The sequence below is a fragment of the Tamandua tetradactyla genome, chromosome 22 (genome assembly GCF_023851605.1).
Source record: "Tamandua tetradactyla isolate mTamTet1 chromosome 22, mTamTet1.pri, whole genome shotgun sequence".
Classification (NCBI taxonomy): domain Eukaryota; kingdom Metazoa; phylum Chordata; class Mammalia; order Pilosa; family Myrmecophagidae; genus Tamandua; species Tamandua tetradactyla.
Window position 1 is genome coordinate 12,780,370 of NC_135348.1, and position 17,686 is coordinate 12,798,055.

A 17,686-nucleotide genomic window follows, 5' to 3' on the forward strand; every position below is an offset into this window, starting at 1 on the left:
GCAGAAGGAAAAAGAGCAAATAAAGGATTATCATTCACCATGTGAAAGTTTTCTATATCATTTCTTGCCTTTTCTGGTACTAGCCTAAACCCATGTACAATACCAGAAATCTTCTATTCAATCAAATTAGGTTATATTTTCAAGTATTTTTTCCCTATAATCTAAAAATTTGGCTCAAAAATACATACCACTCCCACTGAAAGTTACTTGGAAAACATTTGAATGAGTATGCAGAAGAGTTTATTCACCATCATGGACTTTTATTATAAAGTTAAATGTAGGCTTCAGTGGTTGGTTGGTATTCCTTTAATCGTGGTTTGTAAAATGTGCTTGATGATCCGATTCTCTCATAATGTATTTCTCTGAGAAACAGGTTTCACCTGTCTTGCAGATTAAATGGTTATCTAACAGAAGAGTTGGTTCCTCACAGGTTTTTGCTACAGACCCGGACACTGGGTTGAGTGGCCTCATTGAGTATTCAATCCTTTCTGGCAACCAAGGGGAAGCATTTCAGATTGATGTGATGAACGGTGTGATAACAACACGTGCCATCCTGGATTACGAGCTCATTAGCTTCTACAGGTTTGTCCAGCATACAGATCAGTTTGACCGTATTGGATGTCAGTGTCGTTGCTTTAGGCATGACTTTCTATAATGGAAGCTTGGTTATAAAAATGTCTTTTCCCTTTTCAGCAACTTATGATCAGTCTTTTTGGTTTAGATGCTATGGGGAAAGTGATTAAAATAGAAGAACTGTAAGGACCCATCTACTTCTAAGATTTTATTGATTTGTGACACTATTGAGTACTAAAGAAGAGACATTAAAAAATATAATGTGAAATGTAATAATGTGAAAGATATTTGTGAAATGTCTAGTAAAGTATAGCATGTCCACAAATGTTTGTTATTATTGTTTTTAACTGTGAAGACTGCATTACATTTCTCTTTTTGATTCTTTATTCTTCTTTGCAAGAGTACTATGTTTTAATAGCAATGAGCTTATTGAAAGCACATATTCAGTATTAAAACTTTTTGTCTAGAATCCAACCTGTGCCAGCCTTACACAGAATTCTAGAAAGGAGAAAATAATAGTGCCATAGGTCTCCTAGGTATTTTTAAAAATCAGTGTTATGAAAGTCTGGACGTACATACTTTATAGCATCATAGTCTGTGAAAGCAAACGACTCTAAGGAACCTAAAATAGCCATGCTTAAAGAATGATACCATAACCGGTGGTAGAATGCTAACCTTCCACGTGGGAGACCCGGGTTCGAGTCTCAGACCATGCACCCCCCCCCCAAAAAAAGAATGATGCCATAGTCCTTCAATGGAACACCATGAAACTGATTTTAAAAATGAATAAGGTAGATCTAATATGTGCTGGTGAGCATATACAAGTCTGGGAGATATGACTAAGTGAAGAAAACAATGAAGTGTGCTCCAGTGCTTATACTGTTTGCCAGCTTGAGTACACCCGTACATAGAGGAGTTCGGAAGAAAACATGAGAAACTGTCAACTTTCTCTTTGTAGAGGTGGTCAGGGAGCCTGAGCTCAAAGAGAAGCTTGGTTTTGGTTTTCTTATCATACATTGGATATTTATACTGTATTTTTGTATGTTTCTCCCAAAGGTCTTTCTATAAGTGAAACATGTATTGTATTTCAAAAAGACCTCATAATGACCTTAGAAGAAAGTTAAAGCAGGCATTTTCAGGGAACAGACATCCAGTGGCTTGCTCAGGATCACAGAACTATTTATTGATCAACTTGTACTTGCACCCTAGAGTTCTGATTCCGGGGTTCCGCTATTTCCACTATTAAAGCTACTTAGCTGATCAGTCTCCTCTTTAGGAGAAACAAACGGTATACAACCGACTGCAAGTGTCAGCGTTCTCCTATGCCAAACTTCTTTCACGTTTTAGGAGGGAAGTTGCGGTGTATTAATGCAAGTAAGCAGTAAGTGCTAATTAAAATGGAATATGTTACTGGGTGAATAGAGTAGATTAACCTCTGAAAACCTTTCCAACTCTAAAAAGTTTGGGGTTTTTTTGTATTCGTATATTTCAAAATATTACTTCAAAAGTATTTATGATCGTATGCTGTATTTCACTCATATTTTAGTGTAATTAATGTTTATGATACCTGTATAAATAGATATGTTGAAACTTATTTCTGCTACATTATTTCTTTAGTAATTTTAAGCATAAGACTTAAAAAAAATATTTTCTCCACAGACTGCAAATAAATCTCAGCACAGTTCCTCTCTGACTGATTACAAATTCAGAGCTTACTGAAGATCTGCTCTGTGCCAGGAACTAAGCATTTCCTGATTGTAATGACCTTCTGTTACAATCTTCTTATTCTGTGGAGCCTAATTAGCGATTAATCTAACTTCTTCCAGCCTTTTGCTATTTGTGTCATAGTTTCTGTGGTCCCAACATGATGATGTCAACGTTTAGAAGTGCCCCTCTCCAATTTCTCAAGAAGAATTTCACTCAAGGCTGGGAGAACCAAGAACTGGGAGAAGTTGGCTCACACACACTGCCACAGAGATACACACAGACAACCACACTCAAGCACACACACACACACACGCTGTCCCCAGCAGGACAAAGGCAAAGGAAGCGTTTTAAACCTCCCTGTCTCTCTAGGCTCCCCACCCATACCCCCACCCAAGGTGTGGCTTCTGTTCCTCCTTCATGCTTTAGCTGACATTTAAGACCATGAGAAATACAGGATCATTTCCTCTAGACTGCTTTCCTTCTAGTGAATGCTTTGGAAAGTACCATTTAGCTCTTTTTTTTAACCTTGCAGAATTTATTTGTTCAGTGATAAGTGATATTAATGCCATCACCACATGTAGAGCTGTGAAAAAAATGTTTCAAGAAGAGTTGAAGGTGTTTTTCCCCACTCCACATTTGCCGTTTAGTTTAACACTATAATGTTATATTAGCTTCTTAAAATTGGGAGAGGGTACAGCAGAATACATCTGTCTGTCTGTGAGTTGAGCCGTTGCTGCTGCAGTCAGTTGAGTTTATGCCAAACCTAGGCCAAACTCTGCCTTCTACACCAGATATAAAAGTTTGCCTTTATCTCTGAAACTACTGCCTTGTTTATTTTGGTAGCTTTAAAGCCAATTCGGGAAGTGACACCTTTTTTTCTTACTTGCCTTTCTTTCTTTCTCTTACACTCAGTGTGAGTTTTCAGAGGTTAATCTACTCTACTAGGGCAGACCTCTGTGAATGGTACCGCTGCCCTGCAGATAATGGGAGTAGCTTCTGTACTTCTCATGGCTGGTAGACCAGGAGGACTATACCCTGAACTAGAATGAGCCTACTCTAGACATGGTCAGTTTCATTCATAATTTCTGTTAATAATATTAATCAAGGCTACAGCTTAGGAACATGGAGCCAGTTGGACTGGTTATGACTGACATTTTTGCAAAGGTGTCCAAGAGCCATCACAGACGACTTGTGGTCTCTTCAAAATCAGGTGTAGAATCTCTGAAGATCTGCCTTCATAATTTCTCACGTGTTCTTCAAGCCATAGAGAGACCTTTTCCTTGTCCTTTTTATTTCAAAACTGAATAGGGTATTTCTCTCCTTATCAAAGAATCCCACTTTTTCAAACCTGACATAGGCATTACATAGAGCGTCTGAAGACGTGATACTGTGAAAGCATAGGTGCTTCTGGCTAGAGTAGAAGAGCTGACAGAGGCTTACCCAGCCATCTTAGCTGACACATTATGACATTGGGGAAGGCCAGGCAGCAGGGGGAGAGAAAATTCTGCATGGATTATTTTTAGTAAAATATTTCTACAGGTACAAGCTTTCCTCCTGGAATTATTCCTTGATTCTAGAAGAGTGAAGTTCAAGTGGCTGCCCTATTGAGTTCCCAGCCCTGATAGAGTAGATGGCAGCCTGTATACTTCATGAATGGCATAAGCAGTGATCATTTGAAATTGAGTGGAATTCACACCAAGAAATAATTGATGCTTATTTTCCATTGTTTTCAAATTTAGGATTGCAAAGATAAGGAACACTTACTAGGTGAACTAGGAATGGAAAAGAAAATAGAAGCATGTGGACTTTCTAAGACTCAGTTCTAAAAGATCATTTCAACAGCAGGCTGAATAATACCATTTCTAAAATAAAAGTCGTCTTTGATTGCCAACTCATTTTATTACTCAGCTGCCCTCCTCACCCTCATGGTGTGGGGGAATGAAATTTAAAGCAAAAGATTAGAGATTAGGGTGTGATGCATGCTTTGATGAAGGAGTGTCATACAATGGGGCTCAAGCTTTCAAGTCAATCAAGCCTTGGGCTTGAATCCTGTTCTGTTATATAATACGTGTATAAACTTGGGCACATGTTGAGAAAGTAACACTCAACATTTATTGAAAGAAATCAAATAAGGCAGCACCCCTGCCCTCAAAGAAATTATGGGAGAGACAGACAAATCATTAAGAATATAGGGTGATGGCAGAAAAAATGTTCATGGTAGAAAGAGATTTCCAAATCAGATGAGAGGTGAGTTAAAACTCACCAGAGCTGTGACCCCTGAAAGACCAAGAGGGTCTAGGGACAGAGATTCCAGAAGAAGTCAAGTCACAGAGGGCCATGAATACATGCTTAGCACCTGGATTGTCTGTTGCGGACATGCTGAGCCACCAAAGGTTTTTAAATAGAGAATCAGGTTTTCAAATTGGGATTTTAGGTACAATACTTCAGCTGCCAGATAGAAGATGGGTTGGAGTAGATGAGATTTGCAGTAGGGAAATTAGTAAACAAAACAGGTGATACAGGTAATAAAGATACAGTAAATCCAATGTTTCAAGTAAAAACGCCATGATGAAGACCTGAGACTTGGACGGCCAATTTTTCCCACTTTGCCTGGAACTTTCTTGGATTTAGCACTGAAAGTCCTGTATTCCAGTTTGCCTGAACTCTGGTTTTATAAAACTGAAAGCTCCATGTCTCCAGAAACCACTCAGTCCCAGGAAAACTGGGATGTTTGATTACCCCGTTTGAGGCTCTGAAGGTGGGAGCCAAATGCATAGGAATGCTAATCCAAGTGACATTTCAGGAAGCAGACCCTATAGGGAGGGCGTTGAGAGTAAGATGGAAGGTAAAGACAGAAATGAGGTTTCAGACTTCATTGATGATGTTGCTGGTTGCTGCTGCACCCAAGAAAGATTGAATCATTGCCTGTAAACTCTTTCAGACCACTGGCTTTTTTCTCTATTATTTTATTTTATAGTCCTAGCTAATCAGGCGTCTTTTATATGTGTATTCATCATGTCAGTGTCCTCTCTGAATTCCACAATTTTAATTGATTTTGGAATTTGGATCTGAAAAAAAAGCAATACGAAGCAATTTTTTAGTGGCTTTATCTGGTTTTGGTACAGTATAGTGGAAAGATCTAGCAATACCCAGGCCCTGTGTGGCAGGTCATGTGTAGAGGCAGTCTATTTACCCAAAGTACAGGCATTGATGTCTGCATTTCTTAGGTGGTTGTAAAGACTGAATAGGAGAGGATTTCATTTTACAGTCTGTCTCCCAGCCCTGGTCCATTTGTCTGGATATAAATATGTTGTGACACTTTGAGGCTTGCTGGATGTGGGTCTCTAAACATGTCAAAAATGAATAAACTTTAGACTGTCATCCTTAAAAAAAACATTTTTTAAATGATACCATGTAGAAGATGCCAGAGGGAGAAATAAAAGTAGCTAGTCAGCTCATTTTTAAAATTTCAATTGGATATTTGATATTTATGTTGATTCTTTCCCTGGATGATGGATAACATTCCTTGATTCTTTTCCAAACCAGCTTGATTGTACAAGCCACTGATAAAGGGATACCCAGGCTTTCTGGTACAAGTGTAATCAAGATACAAGTGATTGATATAAATGACAATGCCCCAGCTTTTCTCCCCTCTGAAGCAGCGGAAGTTGCGGAAAGTAAGTGTAGTGATTTGGAATAGTGGTTTTCATTAACTTGGATAGTATCATCTACCCTTTCATCAGGCAGCCACTATATTAAATATGAGTATTAATCCTCAGTGTTCATACAAGACAGATTTTATCTTCATTTAACAGAATAGAAAAATGGATGGTCAGAAGTTCAGTATCAAATGTCAAAAAAATTAAACATTAAAGCTGAAATTTGCATTCTAATTAGCAGCAGAATAATTTTCCCAGCTTTCCCTACCATGCCACATAACTCCTTTTGTGTACAGACATTTCTTAAAAATTGAACTACCTCTACATATATTTTAGATTTATTTTACAAAAAACCATATTTTTCTTGACCATAAGTAACAATTCTGAAGCTCCTTTGAGAGGCAGTAATGAATGTTGTTAGGCTCAACTTTGTTCATCTTTGCAATATACTAATGATAATTAGTGAAATGAGTAGGATAAGGATTTGCACAAAGTGATCATTTTTCCCTGGTATAACTTAAACTTCAACATTTGCAGAAAATTTTTTACCACATCAATGACAGAAGTTGAAAATATAAAGTTTAAAGTGATATATCGATTAATCTTAATTGTTTGGATCTCTTAAATCATGCAATGATTCCATAGTCTGGGATTTTAAACTTACTGGTGATAAATGGCTGCACTGGTAAAACCCAACCCAACTCTTTGCAGCTGAAGTTGCTAAAGTTGGTGGTCCCTTTCTTACCTCTCTCTCTCTTCTTTCACTTATAATACCAGACCCCTTCCTAAAATGTTCCCAGCTTTTTGTTACATTTATCTCTTAATGAGTTATAACCTGCTCACGGAGGAATATATTCCAGAAATCTCTGCACAAAGTGATATGTGCACATTTATATTCCACAAATAAAAAAATTCTCTAGTTTTGCCTCTCACCTATTCGATATATTTTTATTTGTTTTTCCTGAAGATACTATTCTGTAGCCAATGAATCAATGTTAAAGTATAGCACCATGACCAATATTAATACACCATAGGAACAAACATATACATCTTAATAGACTCAGTAGAATAAGGTGTGGTTGGTGCATATCAAGAATGATCAAGGTTGAAATCTTTAAGACTTCTGAGCCTGAAGTACAGTGGAAACACCTGAATATCTTGGCACATTCTTTCCATCTGCACCAGACCTTTAACATTAAAAACAAACTCCCTTTCATGGGCAATTTAGGCTGGAGAATGCATTTGATACATAATACATCGGCCATTCGTCTATTTTATTATATTTTTTTGGTGAACAGTATTAGAGATTCGCTTTCACACTAGTGCTATGCATACTTTGTCTAGTCACAGTCTTGATAATGTTAAAAAGTCAGACTTTAAGGGAAGGAATGGTGTGTGTGCCACACCATGATAATAATTTTATGACAATAAGTACAAGGAGCTAAGTAACTATTTCTAATTTCAGTATCCAAATATTTTCATTTAAATCATGCCTATTTTTCAAAAATTTAACTTTTGTATTAATGTTAATTAATAACCTTCCCATCCGCCGCCCCCACAAATCTTCTATTTTAATACAGAAACTATATAGTACAAATATGTGGTCTAGAATGTTTCTTGGTCCTGGAATTGATTGTGTTTGCAAGCATATGATGAAAAAAGGCAATGTACAAAATTGAATGTACCCTATCTCTTCAATTCCCTACTCAGTGGTAAATTTTCACTTTTGTTGGGCTCATAAATTCTTCTGAGCCTTAGTTCAGTCGATAGCAAGATTTGCATGAGAAACCAGGCCAAGAAACAGCAAATCATGTTGGACCAAAAATGGAAATGCTTGGACTGAACTCTTAAGGAAACATATTTCAGAGGATGAATTTTAATGGAGACTGACATTGGTCATGACTGTTTCAGATTCTTTGCCTGGTGTCATTGTGACTCGGGTATCAGCTCATGATGTGGATTTGAATCCAGCCTTCATCTTCAATTTCACCGAAGAGGGTAATCCTGGAGCCAAGTTTGCTATTGATCAAAACACAGGAGTCGTGATGTTAAGGAAAGCATTGGATTTTGAGGACGCTGCTGAATATGAGTTGCAAATCCAGATTTCTGATTCAGTGCATCACACAGAGGGAATACTCAGTGTCCACGTGTTGGACGTCAATGATAACCCACCAGTGTTTTCTCAAGATTTCTATCAGGTAAAGAATTTAAAGGGATGCCACATCCACAGCCAAAATGAGAAAGAACAGAGTAATATAAGACCAATTTGGGCAGACAGTGTTCACTGTTTTTAGTGCCTATGGTAATGCTGTGGGTTTTATATTTAATACTATAGATGCTATGAGATAATTTAAGCACATACAGAATTGAACATATCATTCAGTTCAGTTTACTAAGTACATATACCTTTTTATTTTGTTCGATTTTAGGAATCAGATTCCATCTGTTCATAACAATTAGAACTTACCTAACATTCTCAATGCCACAGGTAAGACAAGAAGACTAGTCTAGGTTTAGGTCCTCTGCAATTAATTTGGGAAATATTCTTCTTTCCTAGGCATATTTTTTTTAAATGAGCTGATTAACATTTTGGAGAAACAAAACCTGAACAAAACTGTAAATTAGAAATGTGAACTTTTAGAGCATTGTTTATATTTGTAAGAGTAAGAACAGTGATAGCATTCTCCTAAGCTCTTGGAAATGGACCCCAGGTCTCTTGAATGTAGTAAATGCAAGGTAAAAGTATAAACACATGCGGGAAACTGAGTAATAATCAGATGTGAAGGCTTGTTGACAATGGGGAATGTAGTAACTATCCTTTACTGCACAGAAATAGTGCGGAAGGAAATTTATTTATACTAAAAATCAGAACTGAGAGCCTGTCCATGCCAAAAAAAAAAAAAAAAAAATCATTTTCCTGAATCCTAACACTACTAACAGAATCTTTTAACACCTCAAATCTACAAATTAATAGCTCAAGAAATTTGGGTTCTGTATATAATTTCCACAGTCAAGATGAATAAAATTATCTCCTGTTCAGGCCCTGTTTTTGAAAATAACATGCATCATGTTCTTTTTTCTCTTTTTCCCCCAGGTCGCAGTTTCCGAATCTGTACCGGCAGGGTACTCGGTGCTGACTGTGTCAGCCACAGACTTAGAAAGCAACGAGAACATTTCTTACAGAATCCTTTCCTCTTCTAAGGAATTTTCAGTTGACCCTACAAACGGTGAGCTACTTACAGTGGCTTTAGTGTTTGTAGGTTTGAGTCACAGAGTAAAAACCTGAAATAATCCTTTCCAAATGGCTATCTGGAAAGCCCCCTGTTCCTGTCCCCTGTAATTATAGATACCACCTTCTTGTTTATCCTCACATGCTGCAGTACCAAATCCTAATGTTACTTTTCTTCTCCAAACTTCAACCGTGGTTGGAAAGCAAAAGGAATTGATTAAAAGCTGGCAAATGCTCAGAAGTTCAGAGATCGCAGTAGAGTAAACACCCTGTCCACCCATTCATTCTAACCCAGCAAAGTTCAAATAATTTTCCCAGGCTCAATAGAATCAAAATGAAGTGTAAGGGATTAATTTCATACTGAGGACTTAAGGTTACTGCAGTTTGAAAGCATTTTTTTCCCCAAACCAAGTCCCAAAAAATCAGTAATAGCATCATATATGCAGTAAAGACAATAAAAATCAAAAAAGAAAAATTGTCTGAGAAGCCCCATTAAAAAAAATCCAATGTAATGTTCTGGTTCATTTGATGACTTCCAAGGCTCCTTTGTATTTTTATCAGAGAGAAATAGATCTGTGCTTATGAAATGCATTCAGGCAAGGCATGCCAGACTAGAGGAGGTAAGCAGTGTATAGGGAAAATTTAACAGTGAGTGGCCTTTAAAAGCTAAATTTGGTAAAGATGAATGTTAGCACGACACTGCCTCTAGCAGTGCACGTTCCAGAAAAGAGCGCCATGCTGTGTATTCTCCATCTCTACCTGCCTTTGTCTCGTTTCACAAGTGGCCAGAGCAAATCTCAGCATACGAGGAGGTACCTCTGAGCGCTAAGTCCTAGCAGCACTTGTGCTTGACTTGTGTTATCACCAAAACTTTGAAATGAGATCATGATTAGAATGTCTTTAAAGTATTAAATATTATCAGGCAAATTTAATTCATGGCCGGACTCTAAATAAAATGCACCTTTTTAAAAATGTCAATATTCGGTATTCATTTTCAGAGACCATATTCAAAATACATACATCTTGGAAAGTGTTGTTAGATACATATTTTTACTTGAAACCATAAAATGCATTAAATATATTTTATCAATAAAGAAGAACCTATTTGCGGACTAAGCCAGGAGTTTTAAGAAAGACATCTCCATAATTAAGCAATAGTGGCAACTGTGATCATATTTCCTACTTTCATTTGACTAGAGTGAGTGTCAACCAGAATTGTTGACAATTCTGTTTAGGATAATATGTTTAGAGCAGAATATCCGTGTACAAGTGTTTATGAATAATAGGATGGGGAATAAATTTTTCAAATGAGAATAGATTTTCTTAAAACTTACTATTGGAACAACTTACTATACAAAAATAAAATTAAGAGAAATTTATGGCATCAGCAACCTCAAGCAGCACACATATTTCATAAAGTGAATACCATGATTATTATTTTTGGATCTTAAGGGTTATAAAATTACAGATAAAACAGTTTTAAATTTCTATTTGAAATTGACCCTTGATTGCATTTTGAATAACAAATCTATCAATGAACAAAACACATTAAAAAGTATTCAGTAAATACTTGTTGACTAAATGGATATTGAAACTTTAATTTCACAGCATTGAAATGGTACGTCTTGCTTTTCAGGCACAATATTTACTGTCAGTCCTCTATTACTTCTGGATAATATACCAACAGTTCGATTTCTTGTTGAGGCCAGTGATGGTGGAATTCCTAACCTGAAAGCTCTTGCACTGGTGGAGATAGAAATAAAAGATATGAACAATTACGCCCCTGAGTTCCCAGTGGAATACTATAATCTTACCTTGCGTGAAGATGCTCTGATTGGAGGCACCCTTCTCACATTGTCCAGCATTGACCACGACTGGACCCCTGAAAACACACAGGTTGAATACTGCATCATCAGTGGTAATTTGCACAACAATTTCCGTGTGGAAACCAGTTTCATTCATTCAGAATATTCTTATAAGCAAGTCGGTTATCTTGTGCTGCTTCGCAGTTTGGACCGAGAGACAACTGCCAGCCATAAGCTTGTCGTTCTAGCCTCTGACCATGGCTGCCCTCCACTGACTTCCACAGCCGTTATATCAATAGAAGTACTTGATGTCAATGACAATCCACCGAAATTCAGCGATCCGGAGTATCACACTCATGTCAAGGAGAGTACTCCCTCAGGGAGTCACATCACCATGGTCTCAGCAGATGACTGTGACCTGGGTACAAATGCAGGAATCATGTACCACATCATCTCTGGAAATGAGAGGGAACATTTTCACTTAGAAGAAAAAACTGGAGTTCTTTATTTGATTAAACCTCTGGATTATGAAGATACAGTAAAATTTACTCTAACTGTCCAAGCTTCAGATGACGAACAGAAGCATTTTTCTTTTGCAGTTGTGTATGTCAGTGTCCTAGATGACAATGATCACGCTCCCTGCTTTATGTTTCCAAGCTTGAACTGCGTTGTTCCCGAGAATCTGCCTGTTTTCTCCACCATCTGTTCTGTAAGTGCTTTAGATTTTGATGCAGGTCCTTACGGAGAGTTGACATATTCTCTTTTATCACCCTGTTTTAATGCTCCCAGAACACCTCATGATCATGATCTCTTTTTCATTGACCCTATAACAGGGGATATTCATGCCAAGAAAATCCTTGACTATGAAAATAAAAATAAATACTGTATCACAGTTCAAGCAAAAGACAAAGGTGATTTAACAGCCTCCTTAATGGTTTGGGTGGACATTGAAGGGATAGATGAATTTGAACCCATTTTCACTCAAGATCAGTATTTTTTCAACCTCCAAGCAAAGAATCGTGTAAGACAGTTGATTGGCAAAGTGGAAGCATCAGATGCAGATGATGGTATCGATGGAGTTATTCTTTACTCCCTTGGTACTTCATCTCCTTACTTTTCAGTAAATGAAACCAATGGGAATATCTATTCGAATGGAGTCCTTGCTCTTATAAAAAGTCAAATGAGCAATGAAGACATCATGGAAATGAAAATAATTGCTCGCAGCCCCAAGCTGGACTCCCGGTTTGCATCTTGCACTGTTTTTGTGAATGTGTCCTTTGCCGCTGAAGGAAGACATTCAGCATTGTCCACCAACAGATTTTCACTCAGCCTTATTATTTCCTTTTTAGTGTTTCTGTTACTGGTTTCCATTCTTATTATATTGGTTTTAAGACAGAAACAAAAAGGCACAATAAAGAAGCATGAGGAAAGGAAAGCATCATCATCCTTAGATATCAATTTGAGATTGACCAGGGATGCGTGTGAGCTCAAGTCCTCCCAGAAAATGAATGAATGCAATAATGAAATGATGCCCGTGGACTCCATGCCTGAATGGTTGAGTTTAATAAGTATCATGGAGAAGGACATAGTGCATCTGTACAGGCACTCAAACTCAAGCAGCCACTCTTCGGTGGAAGGAGAAACTGCAGAAGATAAGGAAATCCAGAGGATCAATGAGCACCCTTACAGAAAGGACTCTGGGTCAGCGTTAAGTGATCGGGAGTCCAGGGTGCCAGACTCTGGGATCCCACGGGACTCGGACCAGCTCTCCTGCTTATCTGGGGAAACCGATGTGGTGGTTCCCACCGAAACAGCAGAAACAAGCCTTACACTGGAGGAACAAGATCAAGGAGAAAGCTGTGATACAACCTGTGTTCAAAATAACATGTCACCCCAGATACGTCAGAAGAGAGGGGCAAAAGTTGACATCCTGGCTGATGTCAGAAAAGATTATCTGTTTATTGCAGATGACCAGGAAACACGATGTGCAGCTCTTTCAACCCAGTTAGGCTCTGATCCTAGTGGAACAAGCAGCTGTCCCTGGGATTATCTCTTGAGTTGGGAACCCAAGTTTCAATCTCTTGCCTCAGTATTTAATGAGATTGCAAAACTGAAGGATGAGCATTTACATATGTCTGGCATCCCAGAGAAGAAATCTTTTGTTTTTCCACCACCACTGATAACAGCAGTAGCCCATCCTGGAATTAAAGCAGTTCCGCCGAGAATGCCAGCCATAACCCCAGGGCAAGTACATCAGAAATACCCCCGCTCCCCCATTCTCTACCATCTCAGTTCTCTGCCAGAAGCAATGACTCCCAGTTTTTCTCCCACTCTTTCCCTATTGACCATACAGACGCCTGCTACATCTCCGCTGCTGTCAGATGCAGAATTACTAGGAACACGCATAGGTGGCGCATGCCATGAGCTAAAAGCAGACGATGAAGTTCAAATATAAAACGATTGTAATGCCAAGTACCTGCACAGCATTGGTCAGGAATGGCTGAGCATGACGTTCTCAAGCAAGCACCCCCAGATTGGGTTCTAAGAGCGACTGGTATGATTTAGGCAGGGTTTGATGAAGCCCTCACTGACATTTCTCACATTCTTCCAGATTGAATGAGAAGTTACCCCCTCTTGTGACTTTTATGTGTTGCGCTCAGGACTCAAGTTTGTATATATCAAGTAGTGGATACTGTCATATCTGCTTTTCTAAATGATTAGATTTACAGAGGAGATAGTGAACCTTACTGACTGCCAAAATGTTTATATAAAAATAAATGGAAATGAATTATAGTGTGCTCTGGTCACACTACAGCCAATTAGACTCCTGCATCTAAAAAAAAATAGTAGACAGAAAACGGAACAGGTTTAGAACAGAAAGTAACAGAGAGGGGAAATCTGGAGGGATAAAGTTAATTCGTAAGGGTGAAGTGAAGTTCTGTAGATCCAAAATATTGTAATATTTTTCTTCACTTTGCCTGTATATCACACGTGTGGCATTTCATCATTATATAAATTTCAGTGCGGTGTTTTTTGAAAATCTAATGAGAGATTAAGAATGAAATGTGTCATAACTCTATGGCAATAGGGAGGGAAAAATAAGAAAATTATTCCTTTTATATCTGAACCAGAAATGCATCTTCTTCATAGGGGACCATGATTGAAAATGCTAATACATTAATGGTTGGCTGCCAAAAAAGACATGGTTTCTTGGCCTTTTAACCAATAGAATAATGATTTTTTTTCAATACCACATGTACAGACATTATGCCTTAAAGATTAATTTATGGGAATTTCTCCATTTTATTTTCTTCTAGATGGAGTTAATTTTGGTAAGAAATAATTTATGCACTCAATGTTGGTTAAAAACTGTATAGATAAAATAATTAGCTAATTGTAGATTAGTTTAGCCTATATTTTCAAATGAAGACTTTTATATAGGTTTTTCTACTTCAAAGATTGAGAATGAATGTCAGAAGTCTCTTCCATTTGCTTATATTCATCTTTAGCTTTAATTATCAGTACATGGAGCAGTTTGACAATATGGTTAAAATAACTATGTTTTATACACTGCTTTTTCAGAAATTTGGCAAGTGTTGTATAGTATACAAACATAATGATACATTAGTTTCTCTGATGAGCCTGAGAATCTATCAAAAAATGTTAAATTAATTTTTATTTACAAATACTGTATGCCCAAAAAGTATACACTACCTTCACTCCTTCCTCTATTCCTGATAACCTCTACTTTCTGTCCCTGAGAATTTATTTTTTCTAGATATCTTTTGTAAGTAACATCCTACAACCTTTTTCCTTACTTATTTCACTCAGCATAATGTTTTCAAGGTTTTTCCTATGTTGCAACAGATCTCAAAATTTCATTGCTTCTTAGTGCCAATACTCAATTATATGGACACAATATTTCATTGTGTATATATATATATATATATATATATATATATATATATATATATATACCACATTTTGTCTGTCCATTCATTATTGACATTTGGGTTGTTTACACCTTTTGGCTATTGTAAATAATCTGCTGAAAACACTGATGGACAAATATCTGTTTGTGACTTGCTTTCCCCTTCTTTGGGTATATGTGTAGGAGTGGAATTGCCTGGTCATACGGTCATTCTTTATATAACTTTTTGAGGAACCGCCATATTGCTTTCCATGGTGGCTGCACCATTTTACATTCCCCTCATCAAAGATTATTCTTCCTTTCAGGAAGGCAGAGAGCATCCTGATGAGATAGATTTTGTAATAACAGTTTTGAACTCAGTTGTGAAATCTAGAGCACATCTTATATGGTTTTTCTTAATAGTTAGTTAGGTGGGGCTTCTGCTACAGAAATATTCTCTTTGCGGTTTTTTTTTTTCCCAGAGGTCCTCTCTGTAAAATTGCGTGAGGTAACTAATTTTTCTTTACTGAAAAACATTGCTGGGTGCATTCTTTGTTTGATATCTTGTTTTGTAGATAAATAATTTTTAGGGTTATATGTCAATTTATCAATTATATAACTTTGCTGAATCTTAAATTGAGAACAAATATAAAATCACCTTAGATAATTGCAGGAAACGTGGAGATATTCAGACAAGCCTGCTATCCTAGTACAGAGCATTTAAATATTATAACACTGATTCACGCCTCCCTTCTTCTTCAAGACATCTGGAGAAGATTTCATGACCTTTTAAAAAATACATTTCAATCATTTCAGTATTTAGTATTGATCTCTTTGACTCCCTTCAAAAAATTACCTTTGAATATAACAAAGAAATTCTTTAGTAATTTTATTTTTAATTACATATGGAAGTTTTATTTTGCAACAGAATTGTTTCTAGGAGCAAAGGACATTTTGTTGCATTTACCTAAAACAGGTTCTTCATTTACTTATATTTAAAAACAGTTAGCCATCAAAGTTTTCCTGAAGTTATTTGCCTGTGATTTATTACTCATTCTGGACACAGTTTTGCATATTTTCGTAGATGTTTCATAAGAACAGAAGACACGAGGTATTTAGAGCTATCCCTTACCAATGTCTAGTGGATTTTTAACTGATGGCTTTATTAATACCATATACGACACCAAACAACTGCTACAATTAGGGTTGAGGGTAAACATGTGAAATACTGGGTAAGTATTTGCAATAAATCATATGTCAACTAGAGTGCTTTTTTTTTCCCTAAGTAAACCATATAATTTGTACAGTTTTTCTTCAAGTTTAATATTAACTTGCCTCATATGTTCTGTGTTACTTTACTGAACTGCACACCGGCTTTAGCACTCTGGAGGGGGTACAGAATTTGTTAGTAGAAAATCATATTAAGCCCCAAATTCATAAGCTATAAAATAAAAGACAGTTGTCCTTTGTGGAATTTTGGCTGCCTGAAATTCTGGACTTTCTTATTGGCAGCCTTCAAAATACTGGTGTAAATCAATACCAAATGGATATCAAAATTCCATGTCCTAGTAGAAATCATTGAATTGGCTTCCAAAACAGATTCCTGGGCAGAGAAAGGGGAAAATGCTGTATCTTTAGGGATTTAAATATTTAGCCGTTCTTTAAAAATATACAAATACCCAACAACCTACTGGCTGCCTACATGGATGCATATTTAGTCTACAATAGACGTCCTTCACAATCCTTTTCAGTACACTCCTTGCTGTGTTTTCCAGCAATTATAGGAATGAAAATTAATCCTTAACTTTAAGGTTATTTCCTACCAAACAAATGTTTCGTTACTTTTCTTACTTGTTTTGTCTTTTACATGCACCTTAAATTTAAAAAGGCGCAGCATAACGAAAGGAATCTAAAGATGTTGATCCACCATAAGCAGTGAAATATATGAAATGGATATGGCTCTGGGTATTTTATTCTCACGCAATATTAAGGATATTAAATGATACCTTCAGCTTCATTTTCACAGCATGCTTGAGCTGAGCTCAAAAGCATAAAGCCATCTGTTTGGTCATAGCTGAGAAGACTTAGAACAGAAGATGGTTTTTATAAGAGGCATACCAGAATCACTGTAATTGTAGAAACTGTTGCTTATGACCAAAGCCAGGCATTCCAGTGTGAGTCATGGAAAGGAGCTTTTGCTAACTATAGAAGATGGAGGGAGAGAAAAAGGGAAGATAAAGAAAATAGTGAACTGGATCTGAAAAGAATTGTTTAGGGCACAGGTAGAGACGTGAAAGAAGAATAAGGAATTGTAAAAGTAATTTTAAGGTGTAAAGATTCTGCTGGGTCATTTGCCTTTCACAGACCTTTTGAGGAATCCCTATTCCCCAATTTCATTTTTATTCCCTCAAGTGTCCCCTTTCCGTTGACTAACCATTTAAATTCAAGTGTGAACCTAAAGTTAAGGTAACAATGCATTTGACCATGGCAATTTGAACTTGCTGTATTTCAAATTACAGAAAGAAAAATGGTGATTACCTTACTTAATATCCCATTTTACCTAATTTCCACAGTGAGAATGCCGCAATTTTAAGTAGGTGATTTTACAAAGACTCCAAGGAATGGAAGTTCAGAAGTCAGTTGGGGAAGAATATAGATTTTTATTTCTCTGGCAGCTAACCTTGCCCTCTTTTTTTCTTTTTTTCCCTAAATGAGTGCTCACCTGTTGTCATTTTATATTAAAGTATTACATTGCATATAATTTTTATACCACAGTATAACTCACTGTCAATTGCATTTGAAT

General features: G+C 36.9%; 1 protein-coding gene across 1 annotated transcript in view; it reads left to right on the forward strand.

Annotated features, from left to right (window-relative positions):
- Positions 1 to 14,863, forward strand: part of DCHS2 (dachsous cadherin-related 2) — a 300,220-nt gene extending 285,357 nt beyond the window's left edge. Inside the window, exons 16-20 of the mRNA XM_077139745.1 lie at positions 431 to 582; positions 5,827 to 5,957; positions 7,851 to 8,137; positions 9,034 to 9,166; positions 10,805 to 14,863. Coding sequence (XP_076995860.1) covers positions 431 to 582; positions 5,827 to 5,957; positions 7,851 to 8,137; positions 9,034 to 9,166; positions 10,805 to 13,428 — 3,327 coding nt within the window. The 3' untranslated portion in view covers positions 13,429 to 14,863. The remainder of the gene's footprint in view (positions 1 to 430; positions 583 to 5,826; positions 5,958 to 7,850; positions 8,138 to 9,033; positions 9,167 to 10,804) is intronic.
- The last annotated feature ends 2,823 nt before the right edge of the window (positions 14,864 to 17,686 follow it).